Source organism: Mus musculus, chromosome 4, assembly GCF_000001635.26.
Source record: "Mus musculus strain C57BL/6J chromosome 4, GRCm38.p6 C57BL/6J".
NCBI classification, from domain to species: domain Eukaryota; kingdom Metazoa; phylum Chordata; class Mammalia; order Rodentia; family Muridae; genus Mus; species Mus musculus.
This window is the reverse complement of record NC_000070.6, coordinates 74,061,397-74,087,463: the sequence shown is the minus strand read 5'-3', so window position 1 is coordinate 74,087,463 and position 26,067 is coordinate 74,061,397. Positions and strand designations below refer to the sequence as shown.

Sequence of the window (26,067 nt, the reverse complement as noted above, 5' to 3'; positions counted from 1 at the left end):
AGTCCCTGATTTTAGTTGGATTGCTTCCAGTTTCTCTCCATTTAGTTTGATGTTGGCTATAGGTTTGCTGTATATTGCTTTTACTATGCTTAGGTAGGGGCCTTGAATTCCTGATCTTTCCAAGATTTTTAACATGAAGGGTTGCTGAATTCTGTCAAATGCCTTTCAGCATCTAATGAAATGATCCTGTATTTTTTTTTTCTTTGAGTTTTTCTTTGTAGTGGATTACATTGATGGGTTTCCATATATCGATACATCCTTGCATCTCTGGGATGAAGCCTACTTGATTGTGATGGATGATCATTTTGATGTGTTTGTGCATTCGGTTGGCAAGAATTTTACTGAGTTTTTTTTTTTTTTCCATCATTGTTCATATGGGAGATTGGTCTGAAGTTCTCTCTCTTTGTTGGGTCTTTGCGTAATTTAGGTATAAGCATAATTGTGGCTTCATGGAATGAATTGGGTAGTGTTCCTTCTGTTTCTATTTTGTGGAATAGTTTGAAGAATATTAGTATTAGGTCTTCTTTAAAGATCATCTGGTCCTGGGCTTTTCTTTTTCTTTTTCTTTTTCTTTTTTCTTTTGGTGGGGAGACTATTAATGACTGCTTCCATTTCTTTAGGGCTTATGGGACTGTTTAGATGGTTTATCTGATCCTGTTTTAACTTTATCACCTGGTATGTGTCTAGAAAATTGCCCATTCCACCCGGATTTTCCAATTTAGTGGAGTATAAACTTTTGTAGTAGGATATGATGATTTTTTGTATTTCCATAGTTTCCATTGTTATGTCTCCCTTTTCATTCCTGATTTTATTAATTTGGATACTATCTCTGTGCCCTCTGGTTAGTATGGCTAAGGGTTTATCTATCTTGTTGATTTTCTCAAAGAAATAAACCTGGGAGTGGAGCTTCCTCTGGGTGTTTTGGGACTGGCTTAGGAGTTTGAGACCAAGGTAAACAAATGCAGACTGAAAAGAACCCGAGCCACTGGTTAGGTGGGGTTCCTGTGTCCCTGGATCCCACTGTTTCCAGTTACTCCCAGTGGTGTTGGAACAAATGTTGTGCCCTTCTCATGTCGATCCTCGAAATCATTGCTTTTAATAGCTGAGTAGTATTTCATTGTGCAAGCATACCACATTTTCTGTATCCATTCCTCTGTTGAAGGACATCTGGGTTCTTTCCAGCTTCTGGCTATTATAAATAAGGTTGCTGTGAACATAGTGAAGCATGTGTCTTCATAGCAAGGATTTCAATTGCAATTTTTTTATGAAATAATAAAAGGTTACAAATAATACCAAAGGCAATCATTAGGTAAATAAGCTGTAGTTTGCTAATGTTCTGGATGATTCTAAAAGAGTGTTCATATGAGATAAAATTTTATGTCTAACATATACATAGATTTTAGAAATAGTTCAGGATGACAAAGTAAGCTGAAAAACGTATAACTGTAGCAGCTGTTAGCAACCCAAGGGAATATAACCATAATTAACGTGTCAATACCACAGCCATCATTCCAGAGAGCTTATAGTGCTAGCATTAGTTATCTTTTTGTTATTGCTTTCCTTTACCAAGTTAGCTTGCATGCTGTGATCAACGACAGATAATGTCCAAAATTATGCATGGAACATACAGAGAACTTGATGGTGTTTGTGAAGATCCTGAGCATACTCAGGAGGTAAAAACCTGCCATTATGAAATAATTGTCCTTATTTAGAATGAAATGAAATTAGTGTTTTTCTTGAAACATATGTGAAAAATGTTTCAAGGTGCAACTATATTGTTAGTACGTAAGTGATACGTTTAAATTTGCCTTACTTACGTGGAAATGTTCTTCAGCCCATAGGCAACAATGATATCATGATTAAGATGCTAAGAGAACGATGCATTGAGAAAACTTTGGGAAATTTTGAATAATCTATCATATAAATAATATGATTTGTTTTTAAAATAAAAAGTACAAAACAATATAATATTTGAAAATCAAATATAGGCATCTAAACTTATTCTTTATAGTTTAGAAGCAACACACTAAAGGAATATCAGTGGAAGATAAATAGTTTGAGTGAGGGACAAAAATTTAAGGGTGTTGGTTAAAGAAATTTAGAACTTCACCCTTTTCTGTAGCATTTTTATCTGAGATTGTTCAACTTTAATGTTTTTCCATGTATGGGCACATCCCATGAAAAATTAAAAATAAGATGTAAAAAAGGAGAAAATTACGGTCTACCTAGAGGATGAAAGTGAATTTCATGTGATTTCTACTCTGCATGAAGAATTTTCCTCATAATAGAAAATATAAAACTCAGCTCAGCACTCAGGGTCATGGTTTTTCTCCTTGACTCATACAGTGGTAGCTTTCAGTGAATCCATTTGTTATTGATCTCTTTCCCCTTCCTGTCTCACTTTTCATTCTCCTCCACCTAAGGGCATTATTTATGCATTTGCCAGGAAACTTTCAGCCATTTACCTCCCCATTCTCTTCTTTTGTTTCCTTCCTTTGCTTGTTCTTTCCAATAGAGGTAAGAGCTTGCCAATAATGTCAGCAACTTCTATTTTCACTAGAGGTCTAGATGTGTAAAAGTATATTACATTATGTGATCTGCTTGGAAGTTAGATAGGCCAAGATACTTTTCCTATTTCGTTTAAGTTCATTTGCTATATGGAATTTATGACAATTTGGTTTTAAAAATAAATAATTGTGTTTTATAACTAAAAACTGGTATTCCTTAAGAAAGACAGAAAGAAACCGCTGCAGATTTATGTGAATTCATGGCTGGTGAATTCAAGTCTTGATGAACACTTCATTTCTTTATTTCTCTTACAGAATAAAAGCTACAAAATTCACAGAAGCTAAATTCCCTCTACTGGTTTACAGGATGAACTGAGGGAACATGGGAAAACAGAGGATTATTGCTTAGTGTTACTTGAAAGTACCAGGAGAGAATCAGCAACTGATAAGGTCAGGGTTAAGCAGTTGTCCTCATTGGTATTTTTTAACATTGACACTAGGTAGAGTTACCTGTGAAGGGGATGCTCAAGTGATAAATCACTTCCATCAGGTTGGCCTGTAGGCAAGTCTATATGGCATTTCTTTATTAATGAGTGATGTAGGAGGTCCCAAAATTGTGAACATTGCCATTTTTGGGTAAGGGGTCCTCAGAGGTAAAAGTCATGTAGTCGAACATAAGCCTAGACAGCAAGCCAGTAAGCAGTGCTCTTCCGTGGCTTCTGCTTCAGTTCTTACCTCCAGGTTACTGCCTTGAGTTCCTGCCCTGAATTTAGTTCATGATGGACCACAAGTATAAGTTAAAGCAAGCTCTTTCCACACTAGGTGGCTTTTAATAATAGTGTTTGCACCATAACAGATATCTAACTAAGACAATAGTGTTTCTCTTTTTAGGAAAGTTCCTCCTTGGTTTATTGGAATCTACTGTAGGGCAACCTCTATAGTTCACTCTACCTTCTGTAAGCCAGTTTTCTTTTTAAAAATAGTGATTGACTGATACAGGAATATAAATACCTTTGCATGATCTCCGATTCCTCAGCTCCCTTGTGAGATAAAAGAAAGGACTTTGCCCAATATTATATCAAGATATTACTTTACTTCCTTCTTTTAAGGCCACACAAGAAAGCCTTGGTGAGAGGTCCAAATATAAAAGATATTTTAGAATCAATACAATCAAACCTGAAAATACCATAAACCCTTTCTTAGAACACATTCATTTTGACAGCAGGTTAAATAAATGGAGGAAAAATAGAAGAGAACTGAATAAAGAAAATACAGATAGGATCCCCAAACTGTCTACATTGTAATTTTCTCACCTGCACTGACAGAAGGAAGGGATGCAACGTTGGGAGTAGGAGATTGAGTGTAGAGTCCTTTACTACTGCAGTCCACACTCTGACCCTGGAGTATATGTGTGTCACCAAATCTTTCTATATTTCTTTCTTTATAACTTTTGATACCGATTGTACATAACAGGATCATTTCTCCACTTATTTAGCATTTTAATCTGGACTATTGGGAGGGAAGATGGTATGTGAAGGGGCAACTAATATATAAGCAGTGTGATTTTTAATTTGGTAATTGCTGAAACCAAAAATTTTAAAAATAGCTATGAAAGTAAATATTATAACACATATTTATCCTCAAATGTTTGGTTTCTGTTGACATGGATTTAGCTCATGATTACAGAATAAGTCACACCCCTATCTCTTATCTTTCTCAAGCATCTTAGTGCTGTAAAGTGGAAAAATGTACAACCCAGAGACATATAATCAACAATCCATAAATCTTTCCCCTTAATATTGACAGGATCCAAATGCTTAAACAGTTACAACTATGGTCTTGAAAAATATTACCCAATTCTCGTTTCACCAGGGCAAAATCCAAAGCAACTTAGTCCCGGTGCTAGATACACATAAATTATGCCATTTATGGGCACTTTGCTTTCTGCTGCAAAGGCAAGACTATCTGATTGAATACAGCCTTAACAGAGTTCTGGATGTAAAGCAATAGAGAACATCCTGTCATTTTCTTACAAGTAAAATGTATTGCAGTCATTTTTGTAAAACATATGAGAACATACGTAAAACAAGAACTAATGGCAAGTTACCTACTGTGCATTTGTTTGGAAGTCCTCCACAGAAAAAATTTAACTGCTTTGGTGCAGTGGTTTTTACTTTTGCAGCTATAGAGTCTTGGATAGCTTAAAAAGGAGTGGCAATTAAGGAAAAAATGTTGCACAAAATAAAGACGGTGGTATGAAAGCTAAAAAAAATCACAAACCTCCATTTAAATATTCATCAACTCTACATTTGATCTTTATGTGGCTCCCTACAGTGCTCAGAATAATCTATACATCCTTATAATTCACCTCAGTAAGATAGAAGTATTTTAGGCTTTGTGGCCAACATGGCCTCTGCAACAGTACTGTTTTTCTAGTATCAAGTCATCCAAAATTTGATAATATATCAATAAAGAATCAGAATTGTTTTGCATTAAAATAAAACTTGTGAAAACATACTTGCATTATAGCTCCTACCTTACAGTCAATAACTCAGTATACACTAACAAATTAAACTCATAATATAAATATAATATCTTGTAAAAGATTTGTCTGTGATTATTACAAACTATTTTAGGATAATAACGAGCAGTCAAAATAGAAACATGGGGACTGCAGAGATGGTTTTCTGTATAGATCACTTGCTACTGTAAGGGTACACCCAGGTCTGGTTCCTGGCACCCACATGGTGGCTCACAACCTTTTTTTTTCTCTCCACATTTTTTATTAGATATTTTCTTCATTTACATTTCAAATGCTATCCCAAAAGTCCCCTATACTCTCTCCCTGTCCTGATCCCCTACCCACTCACTCTCACTTCTTGGCCCTGGACTTCCCCTGTACAGGGGCATATAAAGTTTGCTAGACCAAGGGGCCTCTCTTCCCAATGATGGCCGACTAGGCCATCTTCTGCTACATATGCAGCTAGAGACATGAGCTCTGGGGGTACTGATTAGTTCATATTGTTGTTCCACCTATAGGGTTGCAGACCCCTTCAGCTCTTGGGTACTTTCTCTAGCTCCTTCATTAGAGGCCCTGTGTTCCATCCTACAGATGACTGTGAGCAACCACTTCTGTATTTGCCAGGCACTGGCAAAGCTGCCACAGACTATCCCCTTTTTGGGTCTCCTCTCTGTGTGGAACGGGTCTCTGGTTGCAGGTGGACAAGGAGTCAGCAAATGACAAACAGAAACGACATACACGATTGTGTAGAATCTGAATGTAATTTGTCGAATCGAGCATCAAACTTTTTATACAGAAGAAAATAGGATCCTGAGCGATTGGATTGGAGCAGACGCTGTGTTCCATTCACCAGAGGTCTTAAGATCCCGTGGCAGGTCTTGTGGGTAGCTTGCAGGTGTCAGCCGACTCCACACCCTAGCTACCCCGGTGCTGGCAGGACCGAACGGGAGTTGTGTCCCTGATCAGGCCGGGCCTCTAGTGAGACTACACCGGGGCCTAGGAAACACATAAGTGGATGCTCACAGTCAGCTATTGGATGGATTACAGGGCCCCCAATAGAGGAGCTAGAGAAAATACCCAAGGAACTAAAGGGATCTGCAACCCTATAAGTGGAACAACATTATGAACTAACCAGTACCCTGGAGCTCTTGACTCTAGCTGCATATGTATCAAAAGATGGCCTAGTCAGCCATCACTGGAAAGAGAGGCCCATTGGACTTGCAAACTTTATATGCCCCAGTACAGGGGAACGCCAGGGCCAAAAAGTGGGAATGGGTGGGTAGGGGAGTTGGGGGGAGAGTACGGGGACTTTTGGGATAGCATTGGAAATGTAAATGAGGAAAATACCTAATTAAAAAAAAGAATATTAAAATCAAAATCTTAGGATATATCTAAAAATCTAAAAAAAAAAAAAAAAAAAAATAGGGAAGTTGGGTGACACACCAGCAAGGTGCAAAGAGGTTACTGGATTCTTACACAAAACAGAGGAATGCAAACACGGAAGGACTGGCAGGAACAACTTGGATAAAATTCAATGTTAACAACTGGGATCAAAAACAGCTCCACCTAAGGTCCATTTAATCTTAGAAGCCAGAGTCAAGGTCTTTGTGCCCTTGCCATAGTTCCTATTCTAGTCTATTGTATAGTTCACCTTCCCCCTAGGCCATTGTAAATACTTGTGTATGGATGTAACTCAGCTATCTATAGTTCTAAGTATCTACTCTGGTTCCTTCTTAGATCACAAACTTCCTTCTTCCTAGACAATGGTAAATTCCTGTGTAGGGCAGTGACTTAACTATCCATGCCCAGGGTCGGATCAAGGACTGCCTAGAATGTAACTTAGCTATATGTCAAAATATCAATCCTTAGGAGCACTTGTAATAAAGCAATATTAAGGGAAAGCACACAGATCCATTTACCAATTAAAGCAAGGACATTGGAGCATTCTTTATACAGGATGCCACGATTCCAGGAGACTAAGTTTCAGTGAACTTTTTGCCTTGGGACAGCACCCAGGTTTTAGGGGCCTGTCGTGCTTGTCACTACTAGAATGGATGTAGCACAAAGCCTCACAGAAGACAGCTATATCAGGGTCCCTTCAGCAAAACCTTGCTGGTATATGCAGTAGTGTCTGCATTTGGTGGCTGATTATGGGATAGACCCCCAGGTGAGGAAGTCTCTGGATGGTCCATCCTTTCATCTTAGCTCCAAACTTTGTCTCTGCAACTCCTTCCATGGATATTTTATTATGTATTCTAGGGAGGAATGAAGTATCTAAGCGTTGGTCTTCCTTCTTGATTTTCTTGTGTTTTGGAAGTTGTATCTTGGGTATTCTAGGTTTCTGGGATAATAGTCACTTATCAGTGACTGCATATCAAGTAACTTCTTTTGTGATTGGGTTACCTCACTCAGGATGATATCCTCCAGATATGTCCATTTGCCCAAGATTTCATAAATTCATTGTTTTTAGTAGCTGAATAGTACTCCATTGTGTAAATGTACCACATTTTTTTTTATCCATTCCTCTGTTAAGGGACATCTGACTTCTTTCCAGCTTCTGGCTATTATAAATAGGGCTGCTATGAACATTGTAGAGCATGTGTCCTTATTACCAGTTGGAACATCTTCTGGGTATATGCCCAAGAGAGGTATTGCTGGATCTAGCAGTAGAACTATGTCCAGTTTTCTGAGGAACTGCCAGGCTGATTTCCAGAGTGGTTGTACCAGCTTGCAATCTCACCTGCAATGGAGGAGTGTTTCTCTTTCTCCACATCCTCGCCAGCATCTGCTCTCACCTGAATTCTTGATCTTAGCCATTCTGACTGGTGTGAGGTGGAATCTCAGGGTTGCTTTGATTTGCATTTCCCTGATGATTAAGGATGTTGAACATTTTTTCAAGTACTTCTCAGCCCTTTGGTATTCCTCAGTTGAGAATTCTTTGTTTAGCTCTGCACCCCATTTTTTAATGGGGTTAGTTGAATTTCTGGAGTTCAGCGTCTTGGTCTCTTTGTATATATTGGATATGAGTCCCCTATCATATTTAGGATGGGTAAAAATTCTTTCCCAATCTGTTGGTGGCCTTTTTGTCTTATTGCCAGTATCTTTTGCCCTACAGAAGCTTTGCAATTTTATGAGGTCCCATTTATTAATTCTTGATCTTACAGCACAGGCCATTGCTGTTCTGTTTAGGAATTTTTCCCCTGTGCCCATATCTTCGAGGGTTTTCTCCACTTTCTCCTCTATAAATTTCAGTGTTTCTGGTTTTAGGTGGAGTTCTTTGATCCACTTAGACTTGATCTTTGTACAAGAGATAAAAATGGATCAATTCTCATTCTTCTACATAATAACTGCCAGTTGTGCCAGCACCATTTGTTGAAAATGCTGTCTTTTTTCCACTGGATGGTTTTACCTGCCTTGTCAAAGATCAAGTGACCATAGGTGTGTGGGTTCATTTCTGGGTCTTCAATTCTATTCCATTGATCTACCTGTCTGTCACTGTACCAGTACCATGCAGTCTTTATCACAATTGCTCTGTAGTAAAGCTTTAGGTCAGGCATGGTGATTCCACCAGAGGTTCTTTTATCCTTGAGAATAGATTTTGCTATCCTAGGTTTTTTGTTATTCCAGATGAATTTGCAAATTGCCCTTTCTAACTCAGTGAAGAATTGAGTTGGAATTTTTAGGGGATTGAATATAATCTGTAGATTGCTTTCAGCAGGATAGCCATTTTTACTATATTAATCCTGCCAATCCATGGGCATGGAAGATCTTTCCATCTTCTGAGAGCTTCTTCAATTTCTTTCTTCAGAGACTCGAAGTTCTTGTCATACAGATCTTTCACTTCCTTAGTTAGAGTCACACCAAGGTATTTTATGTTATTTGTGGCTATTATGAAGGGTGTTGTTTCCCTAATTTCTTTCTCATCTTGTTTATCCTTTGTGTAGAGAAAGGCCACTGATTTGTTTGAGTTAATTTTATATCCAGCTACTGCACTGAAGCTGTTTATCAGGTTTAGGAATTCTCTGGTGGAATTTTTAGGGTCACTTATATATACTATCATATCATCTGCAAACAGGCTCACAACCTTTTATAACTCCAGTTCTATGTAATCTGAAACCTTTGGGCTTCATTGGACTCCAGATATATTAGTAGTACATATATGTACATACAGGGTAACATACACACCTAAATAAAATAAATTAAAATTCAAAAATAAGGGAACTTGTGGAATTCATTCAAGTTTATATTTTATCAATGCATAACATTAGATGTCATAATATATAAATTAAGTAAGATTTACTGAAGTGATCTAAGGCCAGATATCTCCAAGGGTCTACTTAAACTCTTTAAAATATGGACTATAAAATCAATTATATAAGATTGATAATATGGATGATTAATTAAAAGAACAGAGGAACTATTTGTCATGTAGATGAAGAAAATGTGGGATAGAGTGCTGAGCAAGAGGCAAATGGCATAGACAAGTACTCACCAAGTCCTTCTTGTGGTACCTGGTACATTTCTTAGCCATTGCCCTTGAAACTGTCAAGTCTTCTTTGGGGCTGAGTCTTTGGAAACCATGTTTTGCTCATTCTTTCTGTCTGCTTTAATTTGGTCTTCCTGGTTTTGTTTTCTGGACCATATCTTAAAATATGTGTGTTGCTTATCTTCCATCTACAGTCTCTTCCTTAGTTCTACAATTGCATCTCAGAGTTTGAAGAAATAAAATGTTTTATTTGTTCTAAGCAATTATATCAGAGTCTTAAACTGTTTATTGCGTTCCTGACTCAAATTTTCAAACATTTACAGAGTCATTCCTCTTTAATTATACTAACAGGTGTTCTGATATCTACATCGTGTGCAATAATAGTTAAAGTTGAAGATCTTCTGTCTGCTGCAGTATTCTGATCATTTCCTAAAATGTGACAATGTTAATTCTTTGAGCAACACTTGGATCTCTTAGTTACATCCAGCTTTAAAGAGTTGATGGTAGCACTCTGTGCTTTGTGACTCCAGTAACCAAGACTTCTAAGGAGAACAAGTTATCTGTATGTGTCTCCTAAGGCATCCAAGAAAATACAATTTTTAAATAGTTCTTTTTTAACTTAAATTATGTTTATATGCATATGTCTCTGTGTGTAAGTTTATGTAAGTGTAGGTGTCTGCAGAGGCAATAAAAGAGCCTAGGATGTTCGAAAGCTGGACTTACGTGCAGGTGTAAGCTGCCCAATGTGGATGCTGAAAATTAAACTCAGGTTCTCTGTAAGAGTAGCAAGCAATTGAAAGCACTGAGCAGTCCCTCCAGCTTCTGAAATAGTGATATTTAATCCTTACTAACCTTTAAAAATGTATTAAGCAAGCAAATCCACAAGCAGAGACTTCTGCTTACAGTAAATCTTGTTCTGTTCAGGGCTGCCCTAAATCTTTGGTTCCTTTCCTGTTCTCCGTGATGAGCATCTGGGAAACAATTATCTCGAGGAGATCAGCAGGAAGCAGTCTTTCAATAGCAGGAGCAGGTGGTGGGACATAATACCATCTGGCTTCCTGCCACCATCCCAATAGTTTATTCCATTCTGTGTCCTCCTGAAGGTGCTTGTACAAAATGCAAATTGTTCTGATACAGACAAGATACCTTCCCATTATTAATAAGATAGCAATAGCTTTACTATATGTCTTGCTATATAAAAAGCTCATGGCTGTGTTAGCTTACCAGTACCCAGAATATAAACCAATCACCTCCAACCTACGTGTGGTCTAATTCTTCTTTGGTTGTGCTGGTGGCTGGAGTATGCAATAACTCCAGTGAATAATAACATGACTCTTTCCTTAGATTTGGAGTAGAGGTTGAGGTACAAAACTACGAAGGGAGATTCAATACACTTTACATATGATACCATAATAATAGAACGTTGAGTTATAAAATTCAGCTACTTGTTTAAAAAATATATTCCAGAAGGATCTTCCCCTCATTAGCTGGAATTAAGATGATGAAATAATATTGAATAATGTTTTGCCATCATTGAGGCTGAGAAGTACAGGTAACCCACTACTAACTACACAATAGGGATAATTATACTTCGCTTCTCTAGCTTACCTAGTTCTCTTAATTGGTTAGCTTCTGTAAATAAATAACTCATCAAAGACTGTTAACAGTAGTAGCCTTTAACAGAAGTTACAAATATTTGTATGTTATGAAGGCACTAAGCATGCCTCTAATTTCTCACCTGGACCCAGGCAGACCATAGCAATTGTAAAAGCAATAACATTGACTTACATTGAGAACAACATGTAACTCAGAGTCAATATATGCCATGTGCCAAGCATTTATATACCTACTCTAATTTTCTTAAATGTAAAAAAAAAAAAAAAAAAAGAAGTTTATTCTGTTTACTGTTTCCATTGGAACAGAGTACCAAGCAAAATAACCTGCTGGGTTAAAGAGCTTACTAACCAGAAGAGACAGGGTTTTGAAATCACATCTTTCTGAGTCCACAAGCTATGCAGTTTGAAGAGGTTTGGTTGGCACTCAGTAGTCGACTACTTGCCAAGCATGTAAAAGGCTCATAGTCTGCACCAAAGAAATGAGAACATCAAATCAAATCAAACCTATGCAGGTCGGGTGCCACAGAGCCCCACACCTATAACTTTAAAGCCTACAAGGCAAAAGCCAAAGGATGTAGATGAGTTTGAGGCCAGCCTAAGGAAAATGTGAGAACTCGGCTTAAATTAAAAGAAGAATATTTTCAACAATAACATTGCAACTGATGTGCCTATACAAGGTCACAGCAGCTTATAAATATTGAGTAAAACAACATGGTTGTGGTGATATTTTTTTTCTGTCAATCTTGTTTTCCAGGCAAACGGCTCTATCCCCTGTCTGTTCCCTGTGGGCTGAGTAATATTTCCTTCAATATTTTGTGGTCATTTACTATTTCCTGCAATATTTTCTATCCAGTAGTTAACCTGCTCCTATAATACAGTAGCAGGTGACTGCAAAACAACACTTGTAAAGTACAAATTGATTTAAGAAGTAAAGAGACCCTGGTAATATTGTACATATTAACATTTCAGTTATTGTACAAGTGGAAAACCGGAGGGAATCAGGTATAAGCTGTATTGATAATACTAATGATTAGTATTTTCTTTGTTATATGAGAGAAAGACATGTATAAGGGTGAGAATAGAGAGGAAAAAGTGGGGAGAAATGTAGACATTTTGATTAATGGTAGATTAAAAGGGTGAATGAATAAATGTACTCAAATATTGTAATAAGGTCAACCTTGGGGCTTTGGCTATGTATCAGTAAGAGAAATGCATATGGGAAAAAAGGAAAGAAAAAAAAAACAGATAAAAAAAGAGACAGGAAGAATGTACGCAAAACCTTCACAGGCATGGACAATAGGGTATAATGTTAGCCCATTCATCCCTCTCAAATTGACACACGCATACCATCCAACCCACGCTCCGTTTCATTGTCTTTGGTTGCTATTTGTCATCCATAACCAGTTCATGACAGCTAAGCTTGCTATTTGGGCAATGCTGCTGGGTGTGAACGGAAGCACTTTGTGGTTTCTGGTGACCCCCATAAACTCATGTATTGCTGATAGGAACCATCCAATCTTCTCTTGCCTGCTTCCAAAGAGAGATTCACCATCTTCCCAAAAGTTTCTTCCAAATAACATGAAATGAACCAATGTTTTGTGGGTTGTTTACTATTTCCTGCAATATTTTCTATCCAGTAGTTAACCTTCTCCTATAATACAGTAGCAAGTGACTGCAAAACAACACTTGTAATGTACAAATTGATTTAAAAAGTAAAGAGACTCTAATATTTTAAAAGTACATTTCATATTACTTGATATTGATCCACAAAATATTTACAATTGATTGTGTTGAATAAGCCTCATCTATGCCAGACTCTAAATATTTTCATCACACCATAAAAACACCCAACTTCTACCAAGTTTATCCCCTACCTCTGCCAGTAGGTTCTTAATATGGTGGTTGTGTTTCTTTATAATTGGATTCTATGCAACTACTCTGAGAAATCTAAATTCAAAGAGCATGGGGCAATTCCCACTTTTCTTCATGTGAGCCCAGCATTCCGAGAAAGACTTTTTCGTGTTCCCACTCCTTCCAGTTAAACACCCACCAGTTGCTTTATTTCTCAGGTCAACAATCTGTTAGAATAAAGGCACCATAAGGTTTCTGGAAAGGATCCCATAGTACCCAGCATTCCAGGCCTTCTCTTAAGCCCATAGGTTGAAGATCAAGATGTGTTCTTACCCTTTGCTTCTCTGGGTCCACATAGCGAATTCCAAAGTAGTCCTTTTCCAGCAGGCTATAGTAGTTGCAGATGTATTCAATGAGAAACTGCCCTTTCGTTTCCCTCTGTAAAGGAAGCACATTTAAGATACAGCTAGGACTCACAAGCACATTCCCAGTCTACTCCCAGTTGGCCTTACTTACCCAGCTGGATCTGTGTTTAGAATAATGGGTTTGGTTACTTCAAATATTGGCATAAATGTTTCCAATATCACTAGTTACAACTTCAGCAAGCAACAAATTTTACAAAGTGAGCAGCTTAGTCACTTTTAGGTTGTTGTGACCACTGAAGTGACAAGAAGCAACTTAAAGTAGAAAAGGCTTATTTTTCATCATAGTTGTATAGGATATAGTGCATTCTTGCAAGGAAGGCTTGGCAATGGAAGTGTGAGACTGCTTGTAGACAAGCAAGCAGAAAGCAAGCAGATGAGTAAATGGAAGCGTGAAATAAAACATAGCCAGGAAAACCCACCACCACCACCAACAACAACAATAACAAAATCAAAATCAGCCATAGAAAACAAAGACATACTAAAACCACCTCAAATTCCACCTACAGAAACTTCTGCCAGTGAAATCGCAAATCCTGAAGGTTTCACAGACTCTCAAAATAGCACTACTATCTGGAAAGCAAATGTTCAAACCCAGTAGCCAATAGGGGACATCTGGCATGCAAACCACAGAGTAAACCAACAAAAATGCATGTGTGTGCTTGCACATGTGCACACAGAAACACACACTTGTAATCACAAGAATACCCAAAAGTGGAATAAATAGGCTACACAGCAATGCCCTGAATTGGTACAATGTGCTCTGTGTGTTCTGTTTCATTCTATCATGGGTAATTTAATTTGCTTTGAGGTATTTACAACTGAGAAAACTTTTCACACTTCATTACCATACAGGAACCCACAGTTTGCAAATTTACAGTGCCTTTGACACTTTATTCTAAACGGTATCAGTTTTTTACTGATTCAGGTTTCAGAGACAACTGAGCAACAAAAGAATTCATTGGCTTGTTTAAGGTAACTCAACTTGCATGGATTAAGTTAGAATCTCAGTCTCAGTACTTGGATTTGGAATATGGCTTTCTGGCGAACCACATAGTCTTTCTGGAATATTTTGAGACTATTCATGGTTTGAAAGGGATAGATACGCAGTGAAAGACAATGGAATATCCTAGCTCACACTAGTAATATTGTGAAAAAAATCAATGTATTGGATTTAGAAGACTGATAAATCACAATAGGTTATGTTTCAATCAATGTGACTGACAAGGGACATTCCTTTATTCCTCAGTAATAAAAGATTGTTTGTTGCTTATGTAAAGGACCCAGAGTTGGTTCTCAGTACCCACATGGTAGCTCATTAATATGTGTGATTTCAAGTCCAAATCCTTTGTCCTCTTTGGTATCATTGGTCTTTTTTGACAGTGGGATAAATGTGATACCAAGACAGATAAAGCACATATACATAATACATATATATATATATATATATATATATATGATAAAATCATTTAAATAATAATAAATATTATAAATATTTATTAAATTATATATGTTATAAATATTATATAAAATACCTTGGTGTGACTATAACTAAGCAAGTGAAAGACATGTATAATAAGAAATTCAAGTCTCTGAAGAAAGAAAACAAAGAAGATCTCAGAAGATGGAAAGATCTCCAATGCTCACGGTATGGGAGAATTAATATAGTAAAAAGGGCCATCTTGCCAAAAGCAATCTACAGATTCAGTGCAATCCCCATCAAAATTCCAGCTCAATTCTTCACTGAGTTAGAAAGCACAATTTGCAAATTCATCTGGAATAACACAAAACCAAGGATAGCAAAATCTGTTCTCATCAATAAAAGAACTGATGGAAACACCATTCCTGACCTCAAGCTGTACTACAGAGCAATTGTGATAAAAACTGCATGGTACTGGTACAGTGACAGATGGGTAGATCAATGGAATAGAATGGAAGATCCAGAAATAAAAACACATACCTATGGTCACTTGATATTTTGACAAGGGAACTAAAATCATCCAGTGGACAAAACCCCCAGCATTTTCAAAAAATGGTGCTGTCACAACTGCTGGTTATCATGTAGAAGAATGTGAATTGATCCATTTTTAACTCATTGAACTAAGGTCAAGTCTAAGTGGATCAAAGAACTCCACATAAAATCAGAAACACTGAAATTTATAGAGGAGGAAGTGGCAAAGAGCCTCGAAGCTATGGGCACAGGGGAAAAATTCCTGAACTGAACAGCAATGGCTTGTGCTGTAAGATCGAGAATTGACAAATGGGACCTCATAAAATTGCAAAGCTTCTATAAGGCAAAGGACACTGTCAATAAGACCAAAAGGCCACCAACAGATTGGGAAAGGATCTTTACCAATCCTAAATCTGATAGGGGACTAATATCCAATATATATAAAGAACTCAAGAAGTTGGACTCCAGAAAACCAAATAAGCCTATTAAAAAATGGGGAACAGAGCTAAACAAAGAATTTTCAACTGAGGAATACTGAATGGCCAAGAAGCACCTAAAAAATGTTCAACATCCTTAACCATCAGGGAAATGCAAATCAAAACAAACCTGAGATTCCACCTCACACCAGTAATAATGGCTAAGATAAAAAATTCAGGTGACAGCAGATGCTGGTGAGGATGTGGAGAAGGAGGAACACTCCTCCATTGCTGGTGGGACTGCAAGCTGGTAGAACCACTCTGGAAATCAGTCTGGTGGGTACTCAGAAAATTGGACATAGTTCTACCAGAAGATCCAGCAATACCATTCCTGGGCATATACCCAGAAGATGTTCCAACTTGTAATAAGGACACATGCTCTACTATGTTCATAGCAGCCTTATTTATAATAGCCAGAAGCTGGAAAGAACCCAGATGTCCCTCAACAGAGGAATGGATACAGAAAATGTGGTACATTTATACAATGGAGTACTACTCAGCAATTAAAAACAATGAATTTATGAAATTTTTAGACAAATGGATGGATCTGCAGGGTATCTTCTTGAGTGAGGTGACCCAGTAACAAAAGAACACACATGATATGCACTCACTTATAAGTGGATATTAGCCCAGAAGCTCAGAATCCATAGAAGGATGAACAAAATACCAATGGAAGTAGTTGCAGAGACAAAGTTTGGAGCATAGATTGAAAGAAAGATTACCCAGAGACTGCCCTACTTGGGGATCCATTCTATAAACAATAACCAACCCAGACACTATGGCTGATGCCAACAAGAGCCTGCTGACTGGAGCCTGATATAGCTGTCTCCTGAGGGCCTCTGCCAGTGCCTGGCACATACAGAAGTGGATGCTCAGAATCATATATTGAATGGAGCACAAGGTCCCCAGTGAAGGAGCTAGAGAATGTACCCAAGGAGCTGGAGGGGTCTGAAGTCCCATAGGAGGAAAAACAATATGAGCTAACCAGTACCCCCAGAGCTCCTTGGAAGCAAACCACCAATCAAAGAAAACACATGGAGGAAGTTGTGGTTCTACCTGTATATGTAGCAGAGGATGGCCTAGTCGGTCATCAATGGGAGGAGAAGCCCTAGGTCCTGTGAAGGTTCTATGCCCAAGTATAGTTGAATGCCAGGACTGGGAATCGGAGTGGTTGGGTTGGGGAGCAGGGGGAGGGGGGAGGGGATAGGGGATTTTTGGAGGGGAAACTAGAAAAGGGGATAACATTTGAAAGGTAAATAAAGAAAATATCTAATAAAAAATTGGGTAGAAGTTAGTGAAATAGAAAAAAAAACAACAAAGAATCAATGAGTCTATAATCTATCTCTTTAAGATTAACAGACTTTTGGAGGAGCTAACTGAAAGAACAAAAGACAGGAACTAAATGATCAAAATCAGAAATAAATAGGAAAAGACAAAAAGAACTCAGAATACTAGCATGAAATACCTTATAAGCCTGTATTATATTAAGCTAGAAAAAAATAAAAGAGAATACACTTTTAAATTCAGCCAAATCACTACAATGAAACCAAGAAGTACATAACTTAAACAGACCTATAACAAATCTGGAGATTGAAACAGAAATTAAATATTCTTCCAGCTACAAAACAAGCCTTAGGTCCAGATGGTTTTACAGAAGAATTCTACCAGACCTTCAAAGAAGTTAAACAGCCACTCCTGTGGGCAAAACGAAAGGGAGAAGGAGGGGAAGAGGGAAGGAAAGAGGGATAGGTAGGTAGATGGGGAGGGGGAGAGGGAGAGGGGAGGGGGAGGGAAAGGGATAGGGGAGAGGGAGGAGGAGAAGGGAGAGGGGAGAGGGGGAAGGGGGAGTGAGAGGGTGGAGGGAGAGGGAGAGGGGAGGGAGAGGGAGAAGGAGAGAGGGAGAGGGGAGAGGGAGAGGGGAGGGAGGGGGAGGGGAGGGGGAGAGAGAACTAAAAAAAAAAAGCCTTCTATTAAATCAGATTATAAAAGTGTAATATAAAAACCTGATAAAGATACAACAAATATTACACTATAGACTAATATTCCTGATGAACATAGATTATTCATAAAATATTTGAATGTTCAAGTAGAGACATGCACAAAAAAGATTATTTATCATGAAAAAGTTGTCTTTATGCCTGAAATTCAGGAGTGTGTTACCATGAATGCATCAATACACTACATAAATGGACTTATGCAGGAAAAAAAAAAAACCTTTGAGAGAATCCAACATGTTTTCTGAGAAAAGTCCTTGAGAGAGGACTAGAGGTAACACAGTTCAACATAATATGAACAATATTGAAATGGAAATTTCTTGTTTCTCTGGAAAGACAGTTATGTCAAATGATGTTTTGCTGGGGCACACAGGTAAAAGGAGGTTTTGCCAAAGCAAACACTTAAGAATGTTTTCCTGAAACAGATACAGGTAAAAGGATGTTTTGTTAAAGCAAACCTGTATGAAAAGATGCATGTTGTTAACAAGGATTATAAACATAACCCAACAGACAGTGGATGATGTGGGATGGTATTGGTATGCCTTGCCATTCCTTAATGGTCATCATTTGTTGTAATTTCATAAGAAGAAACACAACAGAAAAGTTTGGATGGTGTTCTAGTGGCTTCTTGCCACTTCTGCAGACGTAGGCTGATTGGCAGAATGAAGTGGAGGTTTCTGGATATGTCAGCTGATACAAACTCACAAAGAGTTTTGCTAAGACAGACTCATGTGGTGTTTTGCTGAGGTAAGGCATGCGATGTTTCTATAGAGTATAAATAGGACTCCTCGGATATTGACGGAGTGGGGGTGGGTGGGGCGGGAGGTGGGAGCTTGCATAACTACTTTTGCAATGCTTCGTTGGTCTCTTGTCTTTGTCTTTGTTGATCTTCACTTCGTTGAGAGAGGTACAGCCGAGAACCTCTCATGGAGTTTCTGCTCGTCCTGGTTGCTCCTTCTTATTTGACTGAAGCTGGCTGTTTCTGCTGGGTCGTGTCACCACTGCTGAGTCGTGTTCGCTATCCTGACACTACTGAACTGGACTGCTGGTATGCTGATGGTGTTTTCAAGTGGATCAAGCTGCTGCTGCTGATTCATGTGAACTCAACTACTGACATCCTGACAACGCAGATTAGATTTGTTTCAAAGACCTACTTCTAAACAGATTCACTTCCTTTGTGTCTTAGTGATCTTTGTTTTCCACTATCTCTGGTAGGCCAGAAGGGAGGTTAAAGCATTTAAGAACCCTTCCTGAAAGTAGACTTTGAAAAATTTAAGCCTATACAATATATGCTAACACCAACCTAAATGGAGGGAAACTTAAAGCAATCCTACTGAAATCAGGAAACTATTGAGTGAGATATTAAATGATATAACCCAGACCTGGAAATACAAGTGTTTCATGTTATTTTCACCTGAGATTTAGAATTCAAAGTCTTCACATGTGAATAAGTATTCTGGAGTAACCACAAAACAAGGTAAATAAAAAATGGACCATTGCTGGGAGGGAAGATAGATGAGAAGTAAAAAGGGTACAAGTGGCAGAGGCAGGCAGATTTCTGAGTTCGAGACCAGCCTGACCTACAGAGTGAGTTCCAGGACAGCCAGGGTTACACTGAGAAACCCTGTCTCAAAAACCAAAAAAAAAAAAAAAAAGGTACAAGGGGGAAATGGGATAAATGGGTGGGGGGGGGGGTCTCTAAATATGGAAGGGGAGATAGATAAATACAGAAAAAGGTGAGATTGGGGTAAAAAAAAACCAATAAGAATGTCTGAAAAAAATCATAATAAGCTATAATAATATTTACAGCCAAATGTACATATAATGCACAGAAATCAGTTTGTAAATATACATAATTTAAATACACATAGTTTAAATAAAGTAATTTTTTTTTTGTCTTTTTTATTAGATAGTTTCTTTATTTACATTTCAAATATTATTGCCTTTCCTAGTTTCCCCTCTGAAAACACCCTCCCCCTGCTCACCAACCCACCCACTCCGGCTTCCTGGCCCTGGCATTCCCCTATACTGTGGCATATAAACTAATGAAGTAATTTCTATAAAAGCAGATCAGACCAGTGGGAATGAAGATCCTTAGCAGACTTATATTGTACCAAAACTATATAAATACAAATGAAATATTGTTTAAAACAATCTTTAAGCAATGGTATTATACGGGTTTCCCATGGTCTATGTTGTAATACAAATTGCCTTTTATATTCCTCAGTAAGATTAGACATCTATTTTTAATGTGTTTTCTATTGTGATTGCTTCGCAACAGATGGGAAAAACCATTGTAGAACCTATTCCAGAAAATGTTTATTCTGATCCAAAGTGGCACCATACTTGGTTTCATGTGGGGATCTTTAATTCAAAAGCCTCACTGTGAATGAACTCGGTGCTTTTTCCACATTCTCTCCCTGAGTGGTGGCACAGTTGTCTGTGTATATATGCAGATCTGTAACTTGCATTGAGTATGAGGGCAATACCTGGAATAATTTTGGGTATCTTTTTCTCACTATGGTATTTTTATTGATTCTTTCTGAATTTTACATTGCACACCTTGTTCATACTCATTTTCCACTCCTTCCATGTTCATATCCTGACTTCCTTGAGACTTTTGTTATGAAATATAATGTGGACCCTGGTGGTGTATGCCGCTGAGTAGTTATGCTGTGTAACACACATCTGGTATAAAGGGGGCTGATTGGGGGAATGGATAGGAGTGAGTACCTGGGAAAAGGTAGAAGCAGACCAGTGGACATGTAGACAGGCAGACAGAGCGAGTCAGAGGCATAGGGCAGAGAAGGAGGTGGGTGATGAGTAGGACAGAAAGGGGGGAGGAAACACTGGAAGCAGGGAGAGCTGGGGTGCTAGGCAATCCTTTTATCTGTCTGCACACCCCTAGAGAACCCGGTGGGTGTGGCAGGTCATGATGTAAGCAATTGCTAAATCCCTGAGGGCAGGCAAGCAGAATTGCCTGAATGCTAATATTAAAAATTAAATTTAAATTTAAGGAAAGTAAAGCAAGTTCAATTTGTGTTACCTGTATATTCACAGGAACATTGTCAAACTCTCAGTGGCTTACCCCTTAAATAGGACTGAGTCCTTCCCTTCCTGCATCCTTATTACATTTTTCAAAGAATTCTCTTTGATAGCTTACTGTTTAGGCTGCTTTTTTTTTTTTTTAGGGGAGTGAGTTGACATCATCATAGAAGCCTTCTATGTCCCTTTTCCCTTTTGCTCAACTATGTCTCTGAAATCATCACTGCAGAAGTTAGAAGTGCTTGTTGACAGGAACCTGATATAGCTGTCTCCTGAGAGGCTCTGCCAGAGCCTGACAAATATAGAGGAAGATGCTCGCTGCCGACCACTGGACTGAGCAAAGAGTCCCCAGTGGAGTTAGAGAAAGGACTGAAGGAGCTGAAGGGGTTTGCAGTCTCATAGGAGGAACAACAATATGAACCAACCAGACCACCCAGAGCTCAAAGGGACTAAATCACCAACCAAAGAATACATACGGAGGGACCCATGGCTCCAGCTGCGTTATGTAGCAGAGGATGGCCTTGTTGGACATCAATGGGAGGAGAGGCCCTTGGTCCTGTGAAGGCTAGATGCTCCAGTATAGGGGAATGCCAGGGAGGGAAGGGGGAGTGGGTGGGTGGATGAACACCCTCATAGAAGCAGGGGGAGGGGGCATTAGACAGGAGGTTTTTGGAGGGGAAACCAGGAAAGGGGATAAAATTTGAAATGTAAATAAATAAAATATTTAATAAAGAATGACAAAAAGTAATTTCCTTGTTTTTTTTACCGTTATTGGGAGCATGGATGATGGGTTTCTACATGGTTTCTGGTGACAGCATAAACCATGAACATGGCCCCTGGGTGCAGTAGGACTTTGGAGCCAGACATGGCCCTCTATGGTAACATCAATACAGATATCACCTTGGCCTAAGGTGGCAGCAGAGGCCACTCACATCAGCCAGATCCTCCTTCTCTCCTCAATGCATGCTTCACTCTGTTTTTCTCTCTTTTCTATCTTTACACCACATATTTGCTCATATTGGTGATACCCTGCCATACACACCAGGAGGTGGAGAGGCCTCATTGGTTTCCAAGGCCAATGCCACCAATTTGTGGTATCTTAAAAGACAAATTTAAGTGGGGCAGAATTTTATCTGTGGTATTGAAATGCCATTTAATTAGTCTTTGTATAAAATGACTATGTGTTTGAGCAGAGAAATGGGAAACTTTTGCTAATGAAAGGCCTAATTTTGTTGCCCTTCCACCAAAATGCTAAACAAAATCCTTTTATGTAGTCCAAGGGTGGTAAATAAGAGCTCAATGGCCAATAATATGTGATTGGACATCTCACATATCATAGAATTGCTGCCGATGAATTAGCTCTCCTTTCTAGCCCATTCTAACATGGCAATAATATTCCAGTTGGATTCTTTGATAATCATTTTGAAAGAAGGAAAGTACCATGTAGTTTCTCTGAACTTCTATTACCCAGTCTGTTTGGTAAGTTATTCCCTGTTTTCTGGTAGTTTTAAAGATGTTTGTTAGCCATAGTGGGTTTATCTGTAATCCCAGTGGTTCAGAGGCAGATGCTTAGGCAATAGTGGAAACAAACGTTGGTTTATTTTCTCAGATGATGGGATTATACTGATGAGAGCTGGGCCCAAGCTGTGATACTACGTACCTAGGCCTGCACCCATAGGGTTTCCATCTCATTATTGCTAGGATCTAAGCCTAGAAGCTTCTAGCTTCTGTACCTTCCATCTGCTAATAATGTTGGCTTAGAATGTTTCAGCCTCTGAGACTTATTGCTGAATAATCTCACTCTTCCTAGATCTTTCTGAACTCTGGTTGTCTGATTCAACTCAGCTGTTCTAGCACAAGCTCCTCTCCAAGCTGACTGTCTTCCCTGACTTCTGATTGCATTGCTCTGCTTAGAAAGACCACCTCTGAACTCAACTCTTCTGCTCTGAATTGTACTCAACTGAACTGACCTTAACTCTCGGAACTGAATTGCTCAGAACTGAATTGAATTCTCTCTCCATCACTGCTCTTTATGCAGCTTCTCTTTCCTGTCTGCACTCATGAGAGTTGTGCATACCTTATCTCTGACTCATTCTGTCAAATCTTTCTCTGATTCATTATTTTTGTCTGCCCATCAAGTAGACATATTCTCTGGGATGAAAAGTATATGGCTTGTGTGCATTCTATCTGTATGTGATCCTTGTCAGTGTAGCCATATTGCTGGATTAAAATTCCTCTACAGGAGAGGATTGTAAATTCTAGCTCAACATGGGCTACATAGTGAAACATCAGAAACTACATAGTTCTAGGCTAGATTGTATTATATACAAAGTCTCTGATTCAGAAGTCAAATAATAATTGTAATAATAAATTTAAGGATTGGTAACAAGTAGATGTTCAATAAATAAAAACTATACTCAAGAGTGGTGGCAATTGCCTGTAATCTTAGCCCTCAGGAGGCAGAAGCTTACGGATCATGACAAAGCAATTACAGTATGATGTAATAGGAAGAGATTTACTTATGATGCCATGGTCTTTGTTTGAAGGGTAGCACATGGACTAGAGTAAGCAGGAACCTCTATTAAACACAGGTTGACTACTGAACTTGTTATTCTCTCCTGGGATAAGTTTTGCTTCCTCATGCCTCAAAGAAGCTGATTCTTATGAACACAAACTGGATTATTTCTCAAAAAATTACATGTCACCTCACCATTCCAAACAAGACATCAAAAACAAACAGACAAACAGAACAAACTACTTCAATCAAGTCTTGCTTTTGCTACTTACCAGCTGAGAGGCCTTCAGCAAGTCATGAAATCTTGAAGCTGAGTTTTTACTGGGTAAATGGGTAGCAGTTATAATAATTTCCTGATCTACACCCAACAGGTTATTTTAAGGCTCATTTACATATTTGGTAAACACCAATCATACACTGGAATAGCAATTAGTGAGAAACAGTGAAGGGAATATAGTAAGCAATTATTTGTAAACCCAGGGGCCTTAAATCCCTGTGGTTTGAAACTGTGAAACATCTTAGAAATGGCAAAGCACAAGTGATATGCCATTATTACTAAAATTAAGAATAAACTTAAAGATAATTTGTGGAACACTGGAAACAGTGTTATGGGTCACTTTGTGTTCAGAGTATATGGCTTGTGTGCATTAGAGTAGTATTTCCCTCCTGGAACTGTCCCTTATAAGGGAGGAGTAGTGAACAGGAAAAAAAAAAGAGTTTGAGTCTTTTGATAACAGCCAGTTGCTGATAATGTATTTACTTTAATTCCCTAGATCACTGGCAAAGTCAAAACAATAATACATCTGTGATACAAAATAAAAAATGGAAAAAATAAATGTCCTATATCAACAATGTTTTTCCCCACAAAAAAAATAATAAAAACCTTAACTTTCAATTCCTAAAGGTCTAATCTAAGGCATTTTGAAACTTTTGAAATGTTGGTTAAGTTAAAAAGAGACACTACTCAAAAGGATGATTCTAAGCTAAAGCTAAGAGTTTGGAAGTTACCATCAGGAATGAAGGTAAAAACGCAATAATAGAAAACTGCACTTATTTAATTAAACAGTGTATGTCATGAACAGCTTTCACAGACTACACCTTTAATCTCCTAATGATCCACTGATTTAGTTAATATTCATCCCATGGTAGCTATTAGAATTAGGACACAGATTGGAATGAAAAGTGGGTTACAAAACAGAATATATCTAGTAAAGGCAAGCTCTGTGTTTTCAAAAAATGCTAAGTACAATATAAGGAAGTCACTGGATGACTGCCCAGGATCCCAATACTCCTACGTCTCTGCTAATGGCACCCCAATATTGTGCAACTATGTGCATGATTATTGATATGCAAATTCACATTATAGTCTAAAAGAACTAGGACCCATCCTTATCTCCAGAGCACAGGCTAGACTGATCTAAAGATAATTCTTCTTCTCTTGTCTGACTGGTTCAAGAAAGCACATACAATATAGCATATGAAGTCACTTATTAGAGATTTTAGTACAGTTTCTGTTTACTTACTGAAAGAGTTCAAGAAAAGACTTTCTCTTACCTCTAAGTAATAGACAAGGACATACAGCCTATAACTACTGCCACAGTCTGAAACACATTGGCTAGAACCTAATATCCAGAGAAGTGAAGTCTTTGTATTCACATTGTTAAACTATTAATATGAATGTAAATAGATGTCATGATGTCCATCTATTATTGAAGCTAAGGCAAATTTGCTTTTCTGTTTATTATACTCAAACTTCTCACTCAGGGAAAACAATGAAAGAAAGTCTCAAGCCAAATACAGTTGATTAATAACCAACCAGGCTGGAATAACACACAGGTATAGGTGACAAAGGGATGAGCCAAACTGATGGTAAATTTGCTACAACAAATTTATGAGCATGTTCTGTTTTGTCAACAAAACACCATGATACTTTGGGATTAGGAAACTGTTATTCCAACCTGGCTGCTGGCTGATGTTGTAAAGACTAATTATCAGAGTTAGCTGAAACTTTATGTATCATTCTGTCTATTCAAACTGTTCAGAATTTATTAATCTTTGATGATAAGAATGTAATCAGTCTTACTTAAATTTGTATTCCTGATATAATTAACTTAGAAATTAAGCTGGATGCTTGGTTTGCGTTTATACCCATGCCCCCTATTTCTCTTTGTTGCCCATTCATGCCCTGATGCAGAGAAACTTATATGTGCCTAAGATGACTAGATATAAGACCATTTACTGGAAACAGTGAGGTGTTAAAAGCAACACCTCACAAAAAAGTGTTGAGAACAAAATGTGAGTATAGATGGATGACATGTGACTGTGGCTTTGTGTGCTCTTCTAGGTCAACATCGTCAGAAAAACTATTTCTTCCTTTGTAAGACTCTTAGAAAATATAAAATGAAAAGTTTCTCATTCCTTTTCCATATTATATCTGTTGTGTTATATTTAATAAACAGAGAGGTGAGCCTCTGTTCAAGAGATCAGAACATCTCGGAACAATATGAAAGCTGATCACGCTGGCTCACCAACTGTTAGTGGAGTCTGAGGATGAGACACGTATCCTCTGGATATGGGCACTGTGCTATGGGGGTCGGTCCTGTGGATGTTATCTATTTTGTTGTTGTTGTTATTTTTATTGTTGTTGTTGTTTTTGTTCGTCCAGTCAAGGTATTTCTGTGTA

The 26,067-nt window shown here is 38.1% G+C and overlaps 1 protein-coding gene across 3 annotated transcripts in view; it reads right to left on the bottom strand.

The window, feature by feature from the left end:
- Positions 1–26,067, bottom strand: part of Frmd3 (FERM domain containing 3) — a 188,987-nt gene that overhangs the window by 114,751 nt on the left and 48,169 nt on the right. For all 3 annotated transcript variants that reach the window (XM_030253548.1, NM_001163732.1, NM_172869.4), the window contains exon 2: positions 13,315–13,419. Coding sequence is in view for 2 of the 3 variants with exons in the window: in NM_001163732.1 (NP_001157204.1) it covers positions 13,315–13,419 (105 nt within the window). In the remaining variant the exon portion in view is untranslated. The remainder of the gene's footprint in view (positions 1–13,314; positions 13,420–26,067) is intronic.